This window comes from Ctenopharyngodon idella, chromosome 2 (assembly GCF_019924925.1).
Source record: "Ctenopharyngodon idella isolate HZGC_01 chromosome 2, HZGC01, whole genome shotgun sequence".
Classification (NCBI taxonomy): Eukaryota; Metazoa; Chordata; class Actinopteri; order Cypriniformes; family Xenocyprididae; genus Ctenopharyngodon; species Ctenopharyngodon idella.
The window spans coordinates 33,942,420-33,967,496 of record NC_067221.1 but is presented as its reverse complement, the minus strand read 5'-3'; the positions used below and the strand labels follow the sequence as shown (position 1 = coordinate 33,967,496).

The following is a 25,077-nucleotide window of genomic DNA, read 5'->3' as shown; positions in this document are numbered from 1 at the left end:
TGTCCTTTAGCATTAACATTAACTTTTTACCTCTTTTCTGTGGGTCACAAGTTTACAGACAATAGACAGGCATTTAAATCACTGGATCACGTGATATACACTTGATCATGGCCAAACCACCAGAGAATAGCTCTTAAAGACAGCCGGTTCAGTATATGAGAAACACAGTTGCTAGTTACTAACCTGCTGAAAAGGGGCTTTCCATGCTGGTCCAGGCTGGCCTATGCTGGTTTGGTGCTGGTAAATTAGCTTGGCTGGTGAAGCTAAGGTTAGCATGGTCTTTCAGGTAACCCTGTCTGATCAAAGTATTTTGCTGGTTAAGCCTGTTAAACAGCAAACCAGCATCCAAACCTCAACATATGCTCATTTCATACATTTTGTCACCTACCCAAAGTGCACAATCCTTGACAAGGGATGTTTCTCCTGGAGTTTCTTGATCTAGGGAGCAATGGTAATAGGTTAATCTCCATTAATCACTCCTTGAATCACTTCTAATCACTATTAGCCCTGACCTGTAACCTAACCACTAAGTTAAAACCAAATCAGTTGTTTTGTTTTTCACCTCAACAACGATCTGTCCGATCCAATGTAAAAGGCCAAAGCACAGTCCAAAATTACTTCTCACTAAGCGCCAACTGTGAGCAAAAATTGGCTTTGGTGAGTAAATAATAAGCCAGTTGGCCAGTTACTTTATTAGAAAAAACAACATTATGTTGAACTGTAAGAATGATAGTCAGACCCTTGATGATGTAAGTAACATGAGCAATTCAAATGAAAAATAAACTATATACTACAGAAAACACCTGCGAGTTATGTACAGTCAAACCAAAATTTATTCAGACACCTTGAACATTTCATTCATTAATAGTTTATTCACTATAGTTTAAAAAAAGGTAATAAAATATGACAAGATCTCAGAGTTAAACTGTATCAAAAATTAATCTTAATTATGTCAGATAACACTTAAGCAAAACGTGGTCAGGTCAAAGTGTCTGAATAATCTTTGGTAGTCAATTTTACTGGTAGTCCACTGTATGAAGAATTTTTGGGTATAATATGTCACAGTTTACTTTATTTTGCTACCCTCACTTACATAAAATGAACTATAGGGTCCTGCACCCACTAGTAAAAATATAACAAAAATATAAAAAATGTCTGAATAATTTTTTGTTTGACTGTATATTCTTACAACTTTGATCTCAAAGTTTTACAATCAGAAGTCTATCAAGCTGCCCGAATTTATCTAAGAAGTTTTTTTTTTTTTTTTTCTGCTGGCACATACGCATGATTGAATATTTCATGAATTAAGTAACAGCATTATTAGAAACAAAAAAATGTTTTTGTGTGTTAGGTTTTCCAGAGTGATGACACATACGCATGGAAAAAAACAGAACAGCTAAATAATTGCATTGTCAGAAGAACAAAAATATATTTTCTAAAAAAAATAACGCAAATGTTGGGATGTTTCTTAAATTTTAATAAAATGAAAACTAAAAGACTTTCAAATCACATGAGCCAATATTTTATTCACAATAGAACATATATAACATAAATGTTTAAACGGAGAAATTTTATACTTTTATCCACTAAATGAGCTCATTTTAATTTTGATGCCCTCTACAGGTCTCAAAAAAGTTGGCACGGGGGCAATAAATGGCTGAAAAAGCAAGAAATTTTGAAAAGATTCAGCTGGGAGAACATCTAGCAACTAATTAAGTTAATTGATATCAGGTCTGTAACATGATTAGCTATAAAAGGGATGTCTTAAAGAGGCAGAGTCTCTCAGAAGTAAAGATGGGCAGAGCTGTGAAAGAGTCCGTAAAAAGAATGTGGAATACTTTAAAAACAATGTTCCTCAACGTCAAATTGCAAAGGCTTTGCAAATCTCATCATCTACAGTGTATAACATCATCAAAAGATTCAGAGAAACTGGAGAAATCTCTGTGCGTAAGGTACAAGGCCGAAGATCTTTATTGGATGCCCGTGGTCTTCGGGCCCTCAGACGACACTGCATCACTCATCGGCATGATTGTGTCAATAACGTTACTAAATGGGCCCAGGAATACTTCCAGAAACCACTGTCGGTAAACACAATCCGCCGTGCCATCTGCAGATGCCAACTAAAGCTCTATCATGCAAAAAGGAAGCCATATGTGAACATGGTCCAGAAGCGCCGTCGTGTCCTGTGGGCCAAGGCTCATTTAAAATGGACTGTTTCAAAGTGGAAAAGTGTTCTATGGTCAGACGAGTCCAAATTTGACATTCTTGTTGGAAATCACGGACACCATGTCCTCCGGGCTAAAGAGGAGGGAGACCAGCGTGTTATCAGCGTTCAGTTCAAAAGCCAGCATCTCTGATGGTATGGGGGTGCATAAGTGCATACGGTATGGGCAGCTTGCCTGTTTTGGAAGGCACTATGAATGCTCAAAGGTATATAAAGGTTTTAGAGCAACATATGCTCCCCTCCAGATGACATCTATTTCAGGGAAGGCCTTGTGTATTTCAGCAAGACAATGCAAAACCACATACTGCATATTACAACAGCATGGCTTCGTCATAGAAGAGTCCGGGTGCTGAATTGGCATGCCTGCAGTCCAGATCTTTCACCTATAGAGAAAAATACGTCAAAGACGACCACAAACTCTTGAAGAAACCTATATCAGGCAACAATGGGACCAAATTCCAAAACCAAAACCCCAGAAACTCATAACCTCGATGCCCAGACGTCTTCAAACTGTTTTGAAAAGAAGAGGAGATGCTACACCATGGTAAACATGCCCCCGTCCCAACTATTTTGAGACTTGTAGTAGGCATCAAATTTGAAATGAGCTCATTTTGTGCAAAAAATTGTGAAATTTCTCAGTTTAAACATTTGTTATGTTATCTATGTTCTATTGTGAATAAAATATTGGCTCATGTGATTTGAACGTTTTTTAGCTTTCATTTTATTCAAATTTAAAAAACTTCCCAAACCTTTCTGGAATTCAGGTTGTATATAACGACCTTGTAAGTTGGACCTTGACTGTAAAACAGTAGAGCTAGAAAACATGTCTCCCTCAGTGATAGTGACAAATTTCCATGACAAAACACTTCCTTATTCCATTATTTAAAGAAATATTTTACCCCAAAATGTCTGAACTTTTGTTTACTCACCCTCATGTCTTTGCAAATCATGTATGGTTTTCTTTCTCTCTTATTTTCCATGCACTTAAAATGAATGGCATATCATAAAGATGCATATGACAGTTTTGTGTGATTGAAATTTAAGTTAGTTTTAAAGCAAAATTTTGACATAATTATACCCTAGTTCTCCTTGTTGTGTTTATGAAAGAAGTAGTCTACCTATTTGTGAAAGAATCATTCCTTTGAGTCAGATCTTTTCATGCTAAGATTTATCCCCAAATTAAATAGAAGTCTAATGACAGGCAAAACCAAAACCTTGTATAGAGGATGGTAAGCCCCAAAACAGACATCACAAAATGATTTCACATCACTATTCATGACTGTAACCCTGCTGACTTCTTGTGTTAGCGCTGATGCTAGCATGGATGCTAATCAAGCTGACAGGTTTCATAACTAGTCTGTATAGTAGTCAAAGAAATATGCATCCTTTGAGTGTGTGTGATAGAGAGATGTGGACATCCATTAAGACAGTGTGTCAAATTTAGTTTGAATATTAGCATTCAGCGTGTGACAATATGTTTGTGTCTGTGTGCCACAGGAGAAGCTCAGTCTAAAAGTCTTTTTCCCTAAAGCAGGACTCTAACAACATAGATAATAATAGAATTATTCACAAAGATGTAATTTAAAATGCTTTATCGCCTTGCAGCCAAACAGACTTGTTTCCCTGCAAGCTTAAAGACACATTTTAGTTTTAAGCATTCTAGTGTTGCACTACCAAATGTGTCAAATCAAGTCCTGAATATTTGATATACGGAAATAAGAAACAGCCCTCGAGATATACTAGATTAAATCTGCTGCATTCTTTATGCAGTGCACATTTGCATGCGTTTTTAACTCAACTACCTCTCTTGGGCAAAATCGGCTTTTGTGAGAATATTCTATGTTCTCTGAAACTGATTGAGAGGTGATAACCTGTCAGTCTTGGCCCTTGGCCCTTGTCTCTTCTGTCCTGCTTATTCCAACATGAGAGGAAATATAACTGTGAAGTCCAATGGTTAGTGTGGGCAACGCTTTGGTCTCTTTTTTTCAGTTCCAGTTCCAGTATAGCATCACTGTTCAAAAGTTTGGGGTCAGAAAGATTTTTTTTTTTTAAGTTTTTGAAAGAAATCTCTTATGTTCACAGAGGCTACATTTATTTGATCAAAAACACAGTTTTTTTAAACTGCAATATTGTGAATTATTACAATTTGAAATAACGGGTTTCTCTATCAATATATTTTAAAATGTAATTTATTCCTGTGATGTCAAAGCTGAATTTTCAGCATCGTGTCTTCAGTGTCACATGATCCTTCAGAAATCATTCTAATGCTGATTTGGTGCTCAAGAAACATAGAATACGCTGGGGACGTTCTTTTAATAAAACTTAAATGACGTAAAAACTTTTATGACGTTCCAGAAAAATCCCTTACATAGACAAAGGCATCCATCTATCGCTGTAGCTGAATAAAAAGCACACGACTGACATTGAAGAACATTGTTTTGGTTGTGCTTCGGCACGCATTACTGTGCGGATGAATATGACCCTTTCAATAGATAGATAATGCTTTACAAAATCTAAACCTTTTTAGGTTTTACAATAAACTCTTTTAGAGAGAAGCAAATGACAATTTTTCTGTTCAATAAAATACCTACTCACCTGAGTAACAAAAACGCCATTTTCGCATCGCTACATCAAATCTTTCAGTTCTTGCCATCTCTGGAAAGCCAAGTCGATGTTCATTGTCAGCAGACTCTCCTCGGTTAGGCGTTTTGTTTTTTTTAACGGCAGGTGATTCCCCAAATTTTCGAGATGCCACTATGCTATGCCACCAAAGTCCTTTTAAGACGGAAGTGCAGCTCCTATCTCTTTGAATGGGGAAACATCAAATTCTCCAAAGCTGTTTGCCCAGCTTTCGATTAAATTTCATATTTGAAATCACCAATGAAATCTGACAAAAACTGTTTCATAAATTTTGTTTCTAAACGCTCGAATCATGACAAAAAACGGTATTTTTCTGGCTGGATTGAGCTAATGCGCATGCGCAGTCCTAAAGCGCGCGTCTCTTGTGTCTCATTTCGGAGGCGCGCGTCTGACTGTTTCTATAGGAACCGGAGCTTCTAACTGCTGCTGCAGTGACGCAGCGACTTTACCAATCGGCGATTGGCTCTTATTTAGAAGGCGGGACTTATAAAGTACCTCAGGGATGACGTGTTTTTGTAGGCAAAACCCGGAAGCGAGTTAGCATTTTAGAACTTCCGGTTCCATCGCCCCGAATTCAATGGGTTTTTTTAATGGGTTTTTGCAAATTATTGTTAATATGTAATTCATTTTTCCAGGAGCTCTTTGCTTCTACCTTCAATTAAATTGCTAACAGTGATTGTATATTAATCGCCTAAATTATTACATTATTAGCTAACTGCAGTCTCCAAATTGTAATGTTGACATGCATTCTCTGTAAAGCTGCTTTGAAACGATATGTATTGTGAAAAGCGCTATACAAATAAATGTGAATTGAATTGAATTGAATTGAATTTGCTAAATCGCCTGAAATAAGGTCTGTGGTTAACAAAGCCTCTAAATATTTTCACGTTTTGATCTATGACATAAAACACACCAGTTATAACCCGCTTGTGATTTTTTTTTTTTTACTTTTATTGTCTTAAAAACAGCAGTTGCTAACAAATTGCTAAAAGGGACTACTTCCTTTGGCGGGGACTTTAGACGTCATCATGACAAACAGGACATTTGGACAGCATTTCTCATGAAAAAGTGGATACGTATTCATACACAGTGCAGATCATAATCAGCGAGCATGTTGTTAGACAAAGTTGTTTTCTAAATAAAGTTTGAGGAAGCTTGGTGGTGGTGACATTGATCCGTGACCATGGTGTGCTGTAGTCCGTTTATAGCCTACTGTTAGCTTTTTATATCTGATTTTATTTAGGCTTCAAAATGTATAAATGTTGTGTTAACTTGTAAAGATTATCTTGATAGACAAAACATGTAAGTGTCATAATGCTTTGTTAAACACAGAGCTTATTTTTTGCAATTTTCCAAAAGTATATGGGAAAAATGCATAGGCTTTCAATCGAGGGAACCCGTGCGCCGCTAACTTCCGGGTTGGCCTACAAAAACATGTCATCCCTGAGGTACTCTATTCCGCCATACTTTCTCCCATTCAAAACAATACGAGTGACGCATCTTGTGTTATTCTATAGTCTTTGTATGCCACTCAGACACCATACATGCGTCAAAGTAGCTGGAACAACTTTTCTGTATGGATATGACGAGACATGCAGAAGTGAGTGACGTTTGTACGCGACTTTCCGCAAAAACCATCCCGTCAGTTCTAAAATATAAACACTTATATTATAATAGACTTAACATAGTGAATCAGAGTAAGACAAAAACACGTTTTGGAAGAAGAACTGATGATATATTGTCTCATTATTTAAATTGTAGGCTATTCATTTTGAACGAAAAAAGTTAGTGTAGGCTAGCCTATCTTTAAATTTAATTAAAAAAAATGAACAAAGTATTATTATTATTTTTTAATTGAATGACCCCAAAGTTTTGAACAATAGTGTAGATTTAATGTTTGAGTGGTACACCCAGGTTCTGGTCAACAGGAAAAAATTTGGATTTGGATTTGGATTTTATCCACATAAAGACAACCTACAATCAGAGAATTTCTACACTGCAACATTCTTAATGAGTCTTTTTTTTTTTTTTTTTTACTTGTTCACCTAGCACAAATATCTAATAAAAAAAAAAAAAAAAAGTTAAGCAGCACAACTGTTTTCTGAAGGATCATGTGACTCTGAAGACGAGTAATGATGCTGAAAATTCAGCTTTGCAATCACAGGAATAAATAGCATTTGAAAAATATATTCAAATAGAAAACAGTTCTTTTAATTTGTAATAATATTTCGCAAGATTACTGTTTTTACTGTAGTGTTGAATAAATGCAGCCTTGGTGAGCAGAAGAGACTTCTTTCAAAAACATAAAAAAAACTGTAATGTTTCCAAACTTTTTTGACTACTGTATATTTCTGAGAAGTAGCTACATAAAAAGTAGACTATAAGTATACATTCTTATTTTTTAGTTTAAAAGAAGAATACCAATAGCACACTTGAATAAACTTCTTTTTTGTATGGGGTGCTATGAAGTCCACACCAGTACAGGTTTAAAGGGCACATTGTGGCTGTAAAGTAACGCTTGTAAATACCCATGTTAATCATAAAATGATCAATGGGACACCCTACTATGCCATGGACTTCTTGGTCATGCTTGAGCAGAAATTACGAGACTGCTAGTCCACGTGTGAGATTAGGGACGGACCCATTATGCTGAACGTCATACGCCACCCAGACTAGTACAATCAGACAGTCCTGGTATAAAAACATGTCTGCTAAATGCACTGCATGTGCTCTTTAAATGTGAAAACACTGATTTACTAAAAAGAGAAAGATTTGCTAAACAGAACGATGTGACAGCAGCCGGTAGTGTGTGAGTGTGTGAGTTATGGCTCTTGTCTTGTGTCTCCGCCTGAGGTCACGATCAAAGCCGCTTTCATTTCCCGTCTCAGGCAGAGAGTAGCCGTCCCATTGCTAACATGATGTAATTCCAGTTAAGACTGACATACTTGAATGTGACCTTTGAGTTAAAGCACAAGGGCTGACCTTTTGATCCATATGTAAAAAACAGTGAGGCCTCCGACATATTTCAGAGTTTAAAGAGGTAATACATCACATTAGAAAATCTCCTTATGACAGCCGCACATATATGAGAACATACCACAAAAACACATAGGGTTGACAAAGTCTGTCTAAAGCAGAACCTGTTCCAAGACAACAGAAAACGTGAGAAGGAAAGAGAAAGAAAGGTTTAAGCATATGATATATCTCCGGAGATTGTAACAGGTGCTTTAACAGGTGTTAACTTCACAGTGGAAAAGTGCCAGATGATTTCTGACTGATGTGTCCGTATGTAGGCAGGATGGTCACTTAAGCTCAGGGATTCCCATTTTTCTGAGGCAGATGTTCAGATTGTTTTAGTTCTTTGTGGGTTGAATGTGGCTGGATGGTTGATGCATAATATTGTGTTCTAAGTTTCCAGCAACAAAGAATCTAGCTGCCCACACTGAATGTGAAACTACTACTGAATGTTTATGTGGAGCGCAATGCTACAGAAATATCACTCTTTGTGGTCGTGACTGGTTAGGACAAAAATTCAGATTTACAAAGGTCATCATGTTATCGCAACACTGGACATGTAATATGTTCCTTAATGTTTTATTGATTCAATGTGTTAATCAAGATTTTAGGTTTAACTATTCATATAAACCTAACATCTTGCTTAATGTAAAAAAGTTAAGGTCTAAAAAAGTTTTTTTTTTTTAAGTTGAAAAAAGTTAAGGTTTATATGAAAAAAATAGAATTCATATGAAAAAACAGAATTCATATAAATGACTGTTCAAAAGTTTGGGGTTGGTAATATATATTTTTTATGTTTTTGAAAGAAGTCTCTTACGCTCATCAAAACTACATTCATTTGATCAAAAAAATTGATTAAAATTAATATATTTTAAAATGTAATTTATTCATGTGTTGGCAAAGCTGTATTTTCAGCATCATTACTCCAGTCTTCAGTGTCACATGGTCCTTCAGAAATTATTCTAATATGATGATTTGGTGTTCAAGAAACATTATAAATACTCCTTGCTGAGTATTGATATAATAATAAAAAAAATCTTACTGATCCCAAACTTTTGGTTGGTACACTGTAAACCCGAATACATTGGCAAAATCAGTTATATCAATATATATATATATTTTTTTTTACATCAAAAAAGTTAAGAAATTCAAAGTTTAAGTAAACAGAACAGACAGATTTCAATTTTGTACTCATACATTTTAATTGCTCTTAACTTGAAAAATCTGAGTAAGTTAATTCATTTAACTTAAAATTATCATGTAATCTCTTTTTTAAAGATTTATTTTTGGCCTTTTTTCTATTTATTATGATAGGATAGTAAGCAAACGAAGTGGGAGAAAGAAGGGGATGGGATCAGAAAAGGTCCGCAAGCCAGGACTTGAACTCAGGTCGCCTGAAGCCCAACGATGCTATATGTCAGCACACTGTTATTGCCGCTGACAAATTATCATGTAATCTCAATTTAAATATTTTTAGTAGTGGAAATTTAACTAGCTTTATAAAACGGTTAGTTCCTGTGCTTGATTCTGATTGGTCAATAGCTGTGTTTTATTCACGATAAAACACAGCTATGACTGCTTCACTTAACGGTTCTGTGTATCACTACACAACACCCTTAGCAACCACTCTTAGCAATGTAAACTGTATGTTCTCAATTGATATTGTTCATTGAAGCTTACTGTATTATGTAGAAGAGTGTTGTGGGAAAGAGATCGAGAGAGCTTGTTTAGTACCTGCATTCAGATTTAGCATTTTCCTTCAGGTCAGTCCTATGTTCATAATAAAAAATCTGTTTAAATGTATCTTGTCCTTTTAACAGTTAAGTGGTTTTCCCGTGACTGACAGCGCTAGTCAAAGCATTTGTCAGTTGTGTCTTGTTCTGTGTTCACAACAGTTCAGTCTTTTCAATGTAAAAGTCTTCGCTACTGACTGACACACTCATGAAGACGGGCTTTGCCTCCAACTAGTGCCGTAATAATGTAAATTCTGTTGCTGTTCCCGGACTATTTTTCCGGCGGAAGGAAGACTTTTAGTAAGAGTTTACTTCATGAAAGTTGGCTTTAATATTTGTATTGTGTGGTAACCGTTTTATAAAAGCAATAAGGTACTCGAGGCTAGTGCTGTATCGTGAATAAGACACGGCTGTTACTTATTCACGATACAGCACAGCCTCGAGTACCTTATTGCTTACATAACTAGCTAATTCAGCCAATGCTAATGCTAAATATACCTGTTCTCAAACCAAGTTCATGCTTCACTTGTCACCATGATGGTAACAACCCCCCCCCCAAAAAAAAACACATAACAGAAACTCTTCTAAATTAGCACAGCAAAGCATTAAACACTACTAAATCTCCCACTTAACATTAATCTTGCACAAACAAAACATAATTTAACACTTTTAGCAATTTTAGCATTTACTCTCCCTTTCGAGTGCCATGGCAAAGCATGCTGGAAAATAGCCCAGTGTCAGGTAAATTTAAGTTTGTCTAAATTAAAAGAAACAAGTTCATAGAACTCAAAACAGTGAAACAATTCAGATTACTTAAAATGAGTCAGTTTTGTGAACTCAAAAGAAAAAAAAGTTCTAAATACTCATAAAAGTTAATTTGATTGAACTAATTTGTTTAATTTGAGTTTATAATGGAATATGGTGTTTTTCATCATCATTTTTTAACACCTTTTAACCTTCACTAGTTCATTTAAATGGTCCTGCTGTGTGGGAAAAAAAAAGTTTTTAAAAGTCTTTCAATTAGTACAGCCCTAAAAGCTGCATGCATAATAATTCTAAAAAAGATTTAGAAAATGCTGTTAAAAATAGTTTTGAATGGAACAAAGCATGTCACACCGCAGGACACGTCAACTTCCCACCTGCGTACAGTTATAATTGCAGGTTACCTTGTAAGAGACAGATTTAGACAAATATTCAAAACTTTTACTGACTGAAACAGTGAAGAAGATTTCTGTGAACACACATAACAAAAGACCCAAAGTTTGTGTTTTGTCAGTGTATGAAGAATATCTGTGTCACGATCTGGCCAGCTGGCAGGTTTCTCCTCCAGACTGTGAGTGACACACAAAGCTGTCATGTGTAACTGGTGACACAGTTCTCCATGCGTGAGCGGTGACAGGTCGTCTGTGTAAAGCATAGCAGTCGGCACTCAGCACAAACAGACCTATTATCAGTGTGCTTTTAGCATAGCAAAAGAAAAAATCCATTGCCATTTGCTGATCATACATTTACCCCGGGGTGGAATATTCTCTCTGTTCTGATCCTGGACTCGCTTTCCATCACCATGTACAGCAAAACTGATCCCTGATCAGAGGAAAACAGCACTTTAACCCAACAGAATCTGTGTCATGATCCTAAAGCACTTCCTGCATCATATGACTATAACTTTTGCCTGAAGACATCAGAAATGAGGACAAATTCCTGCCAGTAAAAGAGATGGTGGCTCAAAAAATGGTTGTACATCTTTTCTGAAAAACATAATGCTAAATTCAAATAATAAATAGTATGTAACTAACCATGTGATTGATGAGTTAAATAAATAGGCTTATCAACTTTTAAAAGAGGAGAAAAGGCTTACCATCTTTTGTTGCCCACGTCAAAGACCGCAAGTCAATCAAACTCACTTTTTTGACACAAAATAACAGATTTCCAAATTATGCAGACATCAGTATGAACAGGTTGCATGACATCCACTGAAACCCATGAAAAACTACACAAGGAAATACAGACTTCATTAAATACTATTTCTAAAAATCTTAAATATTAAGTAATATTATAAGAAATGTATTTATTGGTTTGATTTTAAGGCTTATTTGTTTTGTTCACCTTTGTACAATAACATTTTGTTACTCTGTTGGGTCGCGAATTAAAGGATTAGTTCACTTTCAAATGAAAATTACCCCAAGCTTTACTCACCCTCAAGCCATCCTAGGTGTATGGGTCAATGACGTGACAGGTCATTTTTTTGTCCAAAGGCTTTAATAATAATAAAAAACAAAGATATGACATCCAAAGTATGTAAGGTAGTACAACTAGATCTGTTTTATCGAATCCAAAAGGTTTAAATTATACTTTGCTACATATAAAGGTATTTTAAAGATTTTGAAGTTGTCAAAAGGTCATTCGGTTTAACCGTCTAAAGGCCAATACAGCCATTTCATTTGTGATTTAAAATATCTTAATGTAATAAATGTATATATTTTTATTCTGGGCATGATTTTAAAACATCATATAACAACATAGTGCAAAATGGTATTAAAATTATGTGTAGAAGTCGTTTCTTTGTTATGAGAAATAATGTCTGGAAAAATGAATTTCATTGATGTTATGCGGAGTCATGCAGTCAATATCATGTGATAGGATGTGACATCACCTGCAAAGGACCACATGGTCGTGAAGCAAAGTAACTAACTCTCTTTAAACTATTTGAAAAAATTCATGTTTTTACTTGCTCATACGCATGTCCCGAAACATCAGGTCATTTGGTACAACCGCTATAAAACATGGAAAATGTTGTAATATTTTAAAAACTTGTACTAAATATAAAATGTTTTATTGACCTTTTGCTAGGTAGCTAGCAAGCTAACTAGCTAGCTAGCTAGATATCAGCCTGTTAGCATTGTTTAAAATATCGTCATTCGGTATAACCAAAAGTACCATTCGGTAAAACCAAAGTTTTGTTTAAACCGAATGACTTTTTTGTTGATAAATTTTGTCCATCTTGTAAAAAATGACAAAAGCAGTGTTAATTGATTATAAAAACCACATAATCTTATTGTTAACACTTAATAAAACTTCAAAATTAATTATATCTCCATTATGTTTTTGTTTTTTTACACTTTTAAAAGCCTTATTTGTCAATCACCCGTATATGACTTTCTTCTTTCTGATGAACACATTCAGAGATATATTAATAAATATCCTGACGCATACAAGCTTTATATTGGCAGTGAGCGATACCAACGAGTATGAAGCTGAAGAAACTGCTTCCATCCACATCCAGCCTCCATGAATGTGTAGCTCTGGTGGTTAATAAAGGCTTTCTGAAGCGAATCGATGCATTTGTGTAAAAAAAATATCCATATTTAACAAGTTATGAAGTAAAATATCTAGCTTTCACCAGACACAAATGCATCGCTTCTTTTCAGAAGACGTTTATTAACCCCCTGGAGCTGTGTGGAGTATGTTTATGATGGATGGATGTGGATGGAGGCACTTTCTTCAGCTCATAATCGTTGATCCCACTCATTTATATAGCTCGGATGTGCCAGGATATTTATTAAAATATCTCCGATTGTGTTCATCAGAAAGAAGAAAGTCATATACACCTAGGATGGCTTGAGGGTGAGTAAAGCTTGAGGTAATTTTCATTTGAAAGTGAACTAATCCTTGAATGTTCTTGGCAGAAAACCATTAAAATTACACACTTAAAACATTTTACAGGTGTTGATTGTTTATTTTATAAAAAAGCATTTATTTTCTGCCAACTGCACATTATTCTGCGTAATCAAATAAGGGCTACTCATCAAATAAATAAAATGATATGAAATATTGATTTGACTTGAAATTATTTTATGTCAGAAGAAAGACAACCGAGTGATATGAAAGACATGAATCTAGCCAGTCATTATATAAAAATATCTGAAAGCTGCAATAGTCCAATCAGAATCAAGTGCTCCATTGAGCAGTGTAATAAAATGATGTATTATGAAGCTGGAAATTAGAGATTTGTTCTTTTTATATGCACTTCCATGTGTCCGCCCCCTTCCCCCATCTCATAAATGGTTTTCTGAGCAAAGCTGAAATTGGAAATCTAATAAGAGCACTTTTCATTGACAACCGCTGGCTGAGGACTGAAGCTATTGGCTGCGTTACAGCTGTGAGAGTCAATCTCTTCAAGTGGAGTGAATGGCCACTGAGAGTCTTAGACAATACCACCCTGACAGAGAGACTATTTTAGCATGGAGCGAGAGAGCAAGGCGTACCGTGGTGGGCTGATTGTCTCTGACTCGTTGTGGACGTGCTCATTAACCTCTGAAATCTCTCTCTGCGGCCCACAATAGCAGGACTATTCATTCACTGACTGGATGGCGTGATAAATGAAGGGCAGAGATAAACAGAAAGACCGCGCTGCTCTGACAGGATGAATGAACCTGCAATGTGTCCAATCAGAAGCAGAAAACAAGATGCATCTTCATTAAATCTGTAGTATGGAAAAACACTGGGAAGAAATTGTGAATAAACGGTAATGAATGGTGATTTTGAGAATGTAGGTCACTCTTTCTTTCTGTCACTCTCTATTTTTCTCTTTTCTTTCACTGCATTGTCCTCTAAACTATACAATTCTTAGCTTCTTTATCCTTTTTGACCCTCACATGACAGATCACACACCCCACAGTATCTCCTTTTTCTGTGTGAGATCTCTGGAGAAAATGACAGTAACTGAATACTGAATTAATCTTTTTCGAGTTTTAAACTCAAGTTATAAATAAATGAACAGTTAGGGGCAGTTCAAACAATGCGTTTTCCATTCCACTGCGCTGCTTTTCCATTGTTTTTCAATGTAAACACGTGCTAGACGGACATCTTTAACCATTGCGCTCACGTCTAAAAACGTGGCGCTCAAGTTAAAAGTTCAACTTTTAAAAAATGTGTCTCTAGCAGCTAATTTCAACATCAAAGACCGCAATAAGAGAGAGCGCGGCAACAGCACTGGTAAGATAATTTAGTCTCATTACGTTTAATGAAGATGATTGTGTTTTGAGCGTCTGCGACTTACTTTCTGTTTTATTTGCGGCAGTATTCACGTCGGCTTGCTGAAGAGATACTTAGCTGCTCATCTGCGGCGATATGTGATGCAGTAGCGCTGTCATATCTGGCAATAACATGCTATTTAGCCTATAACACGCTCTCACACATTTATTTTTTAGCATTTTTGGGAGGAGTAAAATGTACATGTGGTTTCAACAACCAGATGCATTTAGACTGGTTCAGTTTTGACTGGAATGCGTCCCAGACCACCTCCTGAAGTGATTTGAGTGATCGGATTTAAATCCGTCTCGAATGCGTTTCAGAGGGCATTTACACCTGGTCTTTTCACGATCGGATAGCTATCTGTTCAGAGAAAACGCATGAAGTGACCAGGTGTAAACAGGCCCTTTGAAGAATGTCAGTAACCAAACAGTTGATGGGCCCCATTGACTTCCATAGTATTTTTTCCACATACTATGGAAGTCAGTGGGGCCTACCAGCTGTTTGGTTATCCATATTCCTGAAAATATCTTCTTCTGTGTTCAAAAGAAGAAAGAAATTCATTCAGGTTTGGAACAACTTGAGGGTGAGTAAATGATGACAGAATTTTCATTTTTGGGTGAACTATCCCTTTAATTCCAGTTTGCCGCTCTGGAAAATGATGTCTATCAAAACACAAACACAAAAAAGCATGTGATCAGTGGAAAAATTAAGAGCTTTTTTTTTTTTTTTTTTAAATTTGTAACTGATTAATTCCATTATAAAAATGCAGAGTAAAAAACAAAAAGGCATTTATTACTGGTTTATGGTTTCTTTTTTCCCTCCAAAAAAATTGCTGCTGGTAAAAAAAATATTAAAATCATGTTACTTTATTGTTTGCAATTTTCTTTTGGGTCTTATTGAGCAACTGAGCAAATTTTGATTCTTTCTCTCTGTTATTTCCCACCGGTTACAACTGTGGCCAAAAATAAACCACATATACTTTCACTAACATTTTTAAAAACTCTTTTAGAAAAGGCATGGAGGTTCAATTCATTGGTCTATCCAAGGAGTAATATACACATGATCACTTTGCGGGTAATAATTTGAGATCAGTGCTGTTATTGTTAACTAAAAATAGCTTCAGTAATTGAAGTAAGCTGAAATAAAAAAAGAATGTAAATATTAGATGGAAAAACGAACTTAAACGAAAGTTATACATGTTGCCTTGGCAACTAAATGAAATAAGTGTAATTCATAGTACTAAAATTAAAAAACTAAAACAAATTAAGCTATATAGACATTAAAAAACTAATAAAAAGGACAAAAATTCTAAAAGTAAAAGTGAAAATATAAAATAGCATATACAATATATAAATAATACTAAGGCTGCTTAGGATCAAATGGGTTAATTATTGATTGTTTAATTATTATTGCTTAGTGCTAGAACTCAGTTCTGTACTATAAAACTCAATACTGTTCTATTTTCTAGACATTAATTACAGGCTGCTGGCAGTCTTTATCTACATTAATTGTTAATTAAAGATCTCAGAATGTTTCTGTTCTATCTGAACTACCCAGTTCATCAAGCCACTGATCCAGTGAAGCAGAAACGAGTCTCTGCTAAACGTGAACCCGTTCAGGTACTGTGGCAGAACAGTTGGCTTTGCTTCTCCTGAATTTGCTCTCCAAACGGTATTTGCTCCCCTGCACACCACTTTGTCTCAGAGATGAGCCTGTCAGACTCTCCTGCAAAGTGTGTGTGCTCTGCCCCATGGTCAGAATAAGCCCTTTTTCATTTACGAGTTATAAACCTCAAACGCAAGCAAAAACATCTACTATGCCGAAACAGACAACCTCTCTGCCCCTCTCATAAATACTTTAAAAAACTGGAAAAAAATGAAAGTCAGGAACGTTTGGATATTGCTTTTGGGTGCCAGTGAGAAATATTCAGTTTTTTAATCTAGTTGTTTATGTGTGAGAGAGAAAGCACAAGAAGAAGGAAAATGAATGTGAGAAAAAAAAAAGAAAGTGTGATTGTGTGTGTGTCCGTGTGTGTAATTAGCACATCTGTTGCTAGGTTCCAGGTGAGAGTGGCACCTTCAAACATCTGGAGGAAGGGCTGCTCCATCTGCTCTAGTCCAACGCTCTCTGCCTCTTTCTTTCTTTCTCTCCATCTTTTTCTTTTCATTCTTGTTTCTTTTCATTCTTCTATAGTGGTTCAACCTTAATGTTATGAAGCAACGAGAATACTTTTTGTGTGCCAAAAAAATCAGTGTTTCGGAGTGTGTATCAAACTGCCAAGTCACGCCCCCCAGTTGTGAACCATTGAAATTTCGAAACACTTATGACGTAACGAAGCCTCATTTACTGAAATCACATGACTTTAGCAGTTTGATACACGCTCCAAAGCACTGATTCGAAACAAAAGATTCGTAAAGCTTCGAAGCTTCATAAAGCAGTGTTTTGTAATCGCCCACCACTAGATATTGTTGAATAAAGTCATTGTTTTTTTAGGCGCACAAAAAGTATTCTCATTGCTTCATAACATTAAGGTTGAACCACTGTAGTCACATGAACTGTTTTAAATATGTCTTTAGTAGCTTTCTGGCCATCTGAAAGTGTTAATTATCTTGCTGGCAATGGAGGCCTCACTGAGCCATTGGATTTTATCAAAAATATCTTAATTTGTGTTCCGAAGATGAACGAAGGTCTTACGGGTTTGGAACGACATGAGGGTGAGTAATTAATGACAGAATTTTCATTTTTGGGTGAACTAACCCTTTAAATTGATCAAAAGTAACAGTAAGTACATTTATAATGTTACAAAAGATTTCAAATAAACGCTGGTCTTTTTAACTTTCGGTTTATCAAAGAATCCTGTGCTGTGTCCAAAATCACATACTGTATAGTAGGTACTACATTTGGTTTTTGAAACTTACTTCGCAACCATTAAAAAATTATGTTCTATATAGTATGAATGTGGGTAGTATCAATGAAATTCGGACGTACTACATCCGCCACGTTGTCATCGTCATGAGACCTACAACGCTTCACTGCCATTCACAAATCCTCTACCGTGGCCTCATGGGATAGTAAAATATCCTTCGAATGCGTACTTCAGAATCTCGGCTCAAGTAGTAGGTCATCCGGGAACTTTTCACCTATACCATTTTATGAATACTATGAATTCGGACATACTACTCTGCTCGCATACTGTTTATCGCCTACTATATAGTATGCGGAAGTAGGCATATTCAGACGCAGCCATGGTTTCCACAAAATATGGATCATGTGATAATGGAGAAAATTCAGCTTTGCCATCACAGAAATAGAAAAAAATGTATTAAAAGAGAAATCAGTTATTTTAAATTGGAATATATTTCACTATTTTACCATTTCACTGTTTTTTTGATCAAATAAATGCAGCTTTGTTGAGTCTTCTTTAAAAAAAATCTTACCAACACCAAATTTTTTTCTAAAAATTAGCACAAAAAAACACCATCAGACTATTTTAAAATGTTATATCTTCATCAAAAGTCATTAATGCAATCAAATGTAATTAGAATAATTTTGCGGCAGTATTTCTTCTGAATAAGAACAGATTTCTCATTTCTTATTTTAATGTAATGATTTTTAGGAATATGTGTGGCATATCAGGAGGTAAACTGAGTGAAAGCTTGACAGACTTTCTATTTTGACTGACCTCTGACCCGGATGACCTTTTCTCCTTCATCAATGACAGAATGACTAATTACGCAAAGCAAATGTAAATTCTAGAAAAAAAGGCAGAAGGTGCAAACAAGATCGGCAACATTTCATGATCAGGACAGCTGGCATCAAAATAACTCCAGCACACATGAAAACTCCACTTTTGGGGGAAAAAAGCAGATGATTAATGGATGATGTAGATCTCTCTCTCACACTCACACACACACACAACACACACACACACACAGAGTGTACGGCAAACAGAAGAGCATCCCCTTCCTTTATTTTACAAGAGTTTTGTACAGTCCAAACAGCTGCTGTGTTTCTAAACATCACCAATTTCTGAACAGCGTATAAACAACACAAAATATCAGACACAGGCAGAAACAAAAAGCAAAAACCCTGTACAGAGTCCTGTAAACAAACTAACACAAAAAAATACAGAAAATCAGACATGAGTCCATTGGAAACTCCATATCTCTGCCCGCTTATGACCTCTGACCTTTAGAATACCATATGGAGATGGTTGCTAGCCTAGGATACACACATAAATAAAAGAATCTGTGTCAAAGGCGCCACATATTTGACGCTTCTTCATTAAAATGGTTACAATCTGGAAATCTGACATTTAAAAAGGTGCAAAAGAGGTTTTGTTCATTTGAAAAGGTTAAAAAGGGGTGAATGTACAAAACAGGATGAGCAGGGCAAGATCAGGAGCAAATTTCCATACTGGATACAGAGGAACAAAGACGACGATAAAAAAAAAAATTTAATTGTCTTGATTGTTTAGTCGTGTCGTACTGAGGCTCTTTTCATGTTATCATCTTGATATCCTTTCACACACAGACACCAAACGCACCCAACCATCTGTGCCTGGGCAGTAGTGTGTGTTGCGCACCATGTGTCCCACTGTTATGTGTCAAACGAGCATCGGCTGGCTCATATGGCACTGCCCCCGCGCAAGTACACACACGCACACACACAGAGCGCTGACCTAGCCTATTACACTCCAGTCTCAGAGTGTCTCAGCTCAACGGGAGCTCTTGATTCAAAGCCCAGAACTATCAGAGACTCAAAGTTCTAGTCTGAGAACTCCAAACGCATCACTCTCATGCAGATTCACCATCTCGGCAGCTGTTAGGGGCGGAGCTGATATGCAAAGAGGCGGGGCTTAAGTGATGCTTGCGGCACAGGCTGTAAGAACGCGAGTAGTTAATGACTTTCTACTTAGACTGATTGACTTTATTGATCATTTATCTAAAGTGTGCTCCAGAGGAGTGTGTGGCTGTTTTTGAAATGGATTACTAGTGTACTGCATACTGTGCAGAGTTATTATTTTAAATCTGAAAAAAAAAGTCCCAAATTTTGGTAGTCTGAACAAATGAGATTATATATATATATATATATATATATATATAATTTTTTTTTTTTTCCCCACTGGGGGCCATATGTACTTGTACACAAGAAATAAAAAAATATGTATAGCTTCAATATAGGCTATATGTGTACAGAGATATATATGAATAAAGTTCAAAAGAACAGCATTTAATTGAAATAGAAAGCTTTTGTAACATTTCTGTATATACTACCGTTCAAAAGTTTGGGGTCAGTAAGATTTTTTTTTTTTTTTTTTTTTGAAAAATGAATCAAAAGTGACAGTAGACATTTATAATGTTACAAAAGCTTTCTATTTTAGTTAAATGCTGTTCTTTTGAACTTTCTATTCATCAAAGAATCCTGAAAGAAAATTGTACACAACTGTTTTCAACATTGATAATAATAAATGTTTCTTGAGCAGCAAATCATCATATTAGAATGATTTCTGAAGGATCATGTGACACTGAAGTAATGGTGCTGAAAATTCAGCATTGCAATCACAGGAATAAATTATATTTTAAAATAGAATAGTAAAATAGTTATTTTAAATTGTAAAAATATTTCATAATATTACTGTTTTTGCTGTATTTTAGATCAAATAATGCAGCCTTGGTGAGCAAAAGAGACTAAAAAAAAAAAAACTATGTGTGTCTACTAGGGGTGTAACGATACCCTCGTGTCACGATTCGATACATAGCACAATACGATATTACTGTGATACTGAAAGACATATGGTTAAGGTTTAACAAAAAAATTTACTATTGATTAAAATACTAAATTTGGTATTACATTGGGGGTGGAAATGAATAGGCTTGGACTTGGTGCTGGTAACCCAATGCCCAGGACAATGGTGACACCAGAATAAAAATATTCACGATTCTGAAGCTGAAAATACTGAATTATTTTAGACGAATATGCTTGCACTCTGTCACTGAGTGCATAAGTCATTTGGCATTACCAGCACCCACAAATATTCCCCCCATTACATTATCATAAGGGTCAATTTTTGGAAAATGTAATTTATATATCATCTGAAAGCTGAATAAATAAGCTTTCCATTGATGTATTATTTGTTAGGACAGGACAATATTTGGTCGATACACAATTATTTGAAAATCTGGAGTCTGAGGGTGCAAAAAAAAAAAAATTGGGAAAATCGCCTTTAAAGTTGTCCTTAGCAATGCATATCCACTCACAAAACATTTTACATTTTTGATATATTTATGGGAAGAAATTTTCAAAATATCTTCATGGAACATGATCTTTACTTAATATCCTAATGATTTTTGGCATAAAAGAAAAAAGCTGTAATTTTGACCCATACAATGTATTGTTGGCTATTGCTACAAATATACCTGTGTGACTTATGACTGGTTTTGTGGTCCAGGGTCACATATATAGTTCTTCAATGTAGTACTGACATTAAAACTCTGTAAACTTGAATTTTTCTCACACAGTAATTTTCAGTTTGGGTGAACTATACACAATACATATTGTTGCATTTTTGTATTGTGATATATTGTGACAATATATTGTTACACCCCTAGTGTGTACACAAGCTATACATTTTATGTTTTTATTTCATTCCATGTGTATAATCACATTGCTAGGTTTTTCACACACACACACACACACACACACACACACACACACACACACACACACACACACACACACACACACACACACACACACACAGGGCCTCTGCAATCCAGCACACATACAAACATACATGCATACATACAGTGCACAGTGTACATACTACAGAAATGGTAGTATGCTAGTATGCTATTTCAAACACAGCCTCTGTGTGTGTGCATTTATACATGTTTCAGGGAGTAGGGAAGACAATCTTTTTGTCTGAACTTTCACACAGTGCTGTGGCCTGTCAATACAGGGGCAGCTGGTGTGTGTGATGAAAAATTCAGTGTGGGTCATCTGGGAGACAGGAACTCACACACACACACACCTGGCAGGCAGCAGTGGGTCGTGGGTTCTGTGTCTGTGTGTGAAAGAGCTCTGAAAATTTAATGAGGAGCATCAATTAATGACCTGCTATCTGTGACCCCATTTCCTTTCTCTCTTCTTTTCCATTGCATTTTTGGGATTTTCTCTTTTCACTGGATTCCCAGGAGTCTCTGTATTTTGTACCTAGATTTGTCAAGTTCTTCAAACATGTGACTACATCCAGGGGTGTCGCTAGGATTTCTGGGTCTCCTGTACTCAGTCCCTTTTTTCCCAAATCTAGCGACTCCCCTGGCTACATCAAATACAAATTTAACTGACAACTTTTACCTGATGTGTAAGAATTAATCTGATAAATCTTAAAAAAGCTCTACTTCACAAAACTTCATTAAAACCTGTGCAAACTGCGAGTTCTACATGGTTCTAGAGAGGAACAGGCTGATTGTCAGAGCATGAAGGTCTTCACAGCGAATCAAGAGACTTCTTGCCTCTAGACGCACCAATGAGCCAATGTCGGACTGGGCAGGACCACTGTGACATCATAAAGAAAAGGCACTCGGGGAGTCTGTGTACAAGTGGCACACAAAATTGTTTGAAGGTGAGCCTTTGCTTGCGATTGCCTCTTTGAAAACAGGAGAAAGTGTCTTCCTTATTTTCTCACGATAAAAACGGGCGCGTTTTCTCAGGTGTGTGTATACGGCTGAGTCGGACAACCTGGGAAGGAGACGGTGGGATGTCCTGTCTGTGGGGCCCTTTAGAATCCTGTGATTCGTAGTCCATCCGCATTGATGGGCCTCTTCCTTTCATTTCCTGTTCCCTGCGTCTCTGCTCCTGTCGCAGGAGCTCCTGGGCCTCCAGAAGGACACGTGCATTGTAGCCTCCACCCACCGAAGTACCGCCGGCTCCCGGGGGAACGGAGAGGCCATTCCTGCAGCCATGACGAGGAACGGTGCGCGGGACGGAACGAGGTCCCTGGTAGCTGGAGTAACGCCCGCTGTCCTTAGCTGCCTGGAAACTGTCTCCGGGCGGACACGCCCTCTCCCACTCGCTCTCTGTCGCTGGGGTGGGCGTCTTACGAGGGTGGCTACACACAAGGAGAAATGGGAAAGGTGAGAAGCTTTGTGTATATGTTCTTAAAGACATTAATAGTTTGTTCATATTGAAACAGGAAGCAGGGCAAGACATATCAAAGAACTTCTTCCTTTTTTTTTTTTTGGGCCAATATCCTTTAGTTTCCATCACAAACTAGACAGCTTGTATTATAGATGAGCACAATGAAGACACTTTCAAAATGAATAAAATTAATTTGGAAAAAATTCCTTCGTAATCATGTTGAGGAATTTATTGAATGAATTTTTCAATTTTTTTATTACATTTTTTTTTTTAAATTTATTCAATATTTTTGCCTATTTTGCTTAAAGAGAGAGAATATAAATATGCTAAAACTGAATGTTGTGATTTTTTTGGGTGTACACTAGCATATACACTACAATGTTATATATATATAGACAATGTTTTTGGAAAAAAAAAATCTCTTATGCTCACCAAAGCTGCATTTATTTGGTCAAAAATACTGTAAAAACATTAATATTGTGAAATATTATTACAATTTAAAAACTATTTTCTATTTTAAAATGTAATTTATTCCTGTGATGACAAAGCTGAATTTTCAGCATCATTACTCCAGTCTTCAGTGTCACATGATCCTTCAGAAATAATTCTAATATGCTGATTTGGTGCTCAAGAAACATTTCTGTGCTGTTTAAATTTTTTTGTGGAAACCATAATTCATTTTTTCAGGATTCTTTCATGAAAAGAACAGCATTTATTTGAAATAGAAATCTTTTGTAGCATTATAAATGTCTTTACTGTCACTTTTGATCAATTTAATGCATCCTTACAGAATAAAAGTATTAAAGGGTTAGTTCACCCAAAAATGAAAATTCTGTCATTAAGTACTCACCCTCATGTCATTCCAAACCTGTAAGACCTTTGTTCATTATTGGAACACAAATTAAGATATTTAAAAAATGAACTTCGAGAGCTTTCTGACCACCCCATAGACTGTAACGTTAGGCCCAGAAAGGTAGTAAAAACATGGTTAAAATAGTCAACGTTACTACAGTGGTTAAACCTTAATGTTATGAAGCGACGAGAATACTTTTTGTGCGCAAAAACAAAAATAACAACTTTCAACATTTCATTCATTCAACCATTTCTTCTCTTTCTTCTCTTTTGTGCACAAAAAGTATTCTCGTCGCTTCATAATGTTGATCCACTGTAGTCACATGGACTATTTTAACGATGTCTTTACTACCTTTCGGGCCTAGAAAGTGATTATGACATTGCTGTCGGATTTCATCAGAAATATCTTAATTAGTGTTGGGAAGATGAACGAAGGTCTTACGGGTTTGGAACGACATGAGGGTGAGTAATTAATGACAAAATTTTAATTTTTGGATGAACTAACCCTTTAATTTCTTTAAAAAAAAAAATCGTCCTGATCATATCTTATAGCTAACAGACATGGATTACAAGCTACAAAACTCCTAATTTTGCAGTCATGGCCTAATGGTTAGAAAGTCAGACTGGTAACCCAAAGGGTGCGGGTGGATTCTCAATACCTGCACGAAATGACTGAGGTGCCCTTGAGCAAGGCACCTAACCTCCAATCGCTCCCCGGGCGCTACAGCAAAATGGCTGCCCACTGCTCCGGGTGTGTGTGTGTGTGTTCACTACTCACTACTCCTAATATGTGTGCACTAACTTGGATGGGTTAAACGCAGAGGACAAATTCTGAGTATGGGTTACCATATTTGGCCTTCACATGTCACTTTCATTTTGATTTCATGAGTGCTTCACCCAATAAATAACAAGCACCATTTCAATACATTCCAAACAAACACGTACCGTGGCAGAGAGCTGTACTGTCTCTGAGCGTGTGTGAAAGCATCTCTGGCTTCCTGCCTCTGTAACTGCACCTCCACAGACACCGAATGACGGCCAGATGAAGCCTGCGACTGTAACAGAAACAAGAGTTATTACCATGTCAATTTAACACAAACAGGTAAAAGTTCAGTAAAGAAAAACTTTATGGAGTTATGGAAGGAACATTATGAACATACAGAAAAAACAAACACTTAAGCTAAGCACTTACCAGGTTTCATTGATGTTTTTTTGTGTGGAGGTCTGTGACATTAGTGCAGAAATGAGTGTTTAAATGCAACATTATTACCAGTCCTATGACCTTTAGCGCATTACTGCAGTTAATGAAACCATTAGAGTAGATTATAACCCGTAAAATATTCATGGAGTTATTACTCTTCATAACAAAATTACATTTACATTACGGCCCTCAATAATTATTATAAAATTATTATCCATTATTCAAATGACCACATC

The 25,077-nt window shown here is 36.2% G+C and overlaps 1 protein-coding gene across 4 annotated transcripts in view; it reads right to left on the bottom strand.

The window, feature by feature from the left end:
* Positions 1-18,585: 18,585 nt before the first annotated feature.
* Positions 18,586-25,077, bottom strand: part of pard3ab (par-3 family cell polarity regulator alpha, b) — a 104,890-nt gene continuing 98,398 nt past the window's right edge. For all 4 annotated transcript variants that reach the window (XM_051862258.1, XM_051862289.1, XM_051862247.1 and 1 more), the window contains 2 exons: positions 24,586-24,695; positions 18,586-22,759 (listed from right to left, as the gene is read on the bottom strand). In XM_051862258.1, the coding sequence (XP_051718218.1) occupies positions 22,333-22,759; positions 24,586-24,695 (537 nt within the window). In that variant the 3' untranslated portion in view covers positions 18,586-22,332. The remainder of the gene's footprint in view (positions 22,760-24,585; positions 24,696-25,077) is intronic.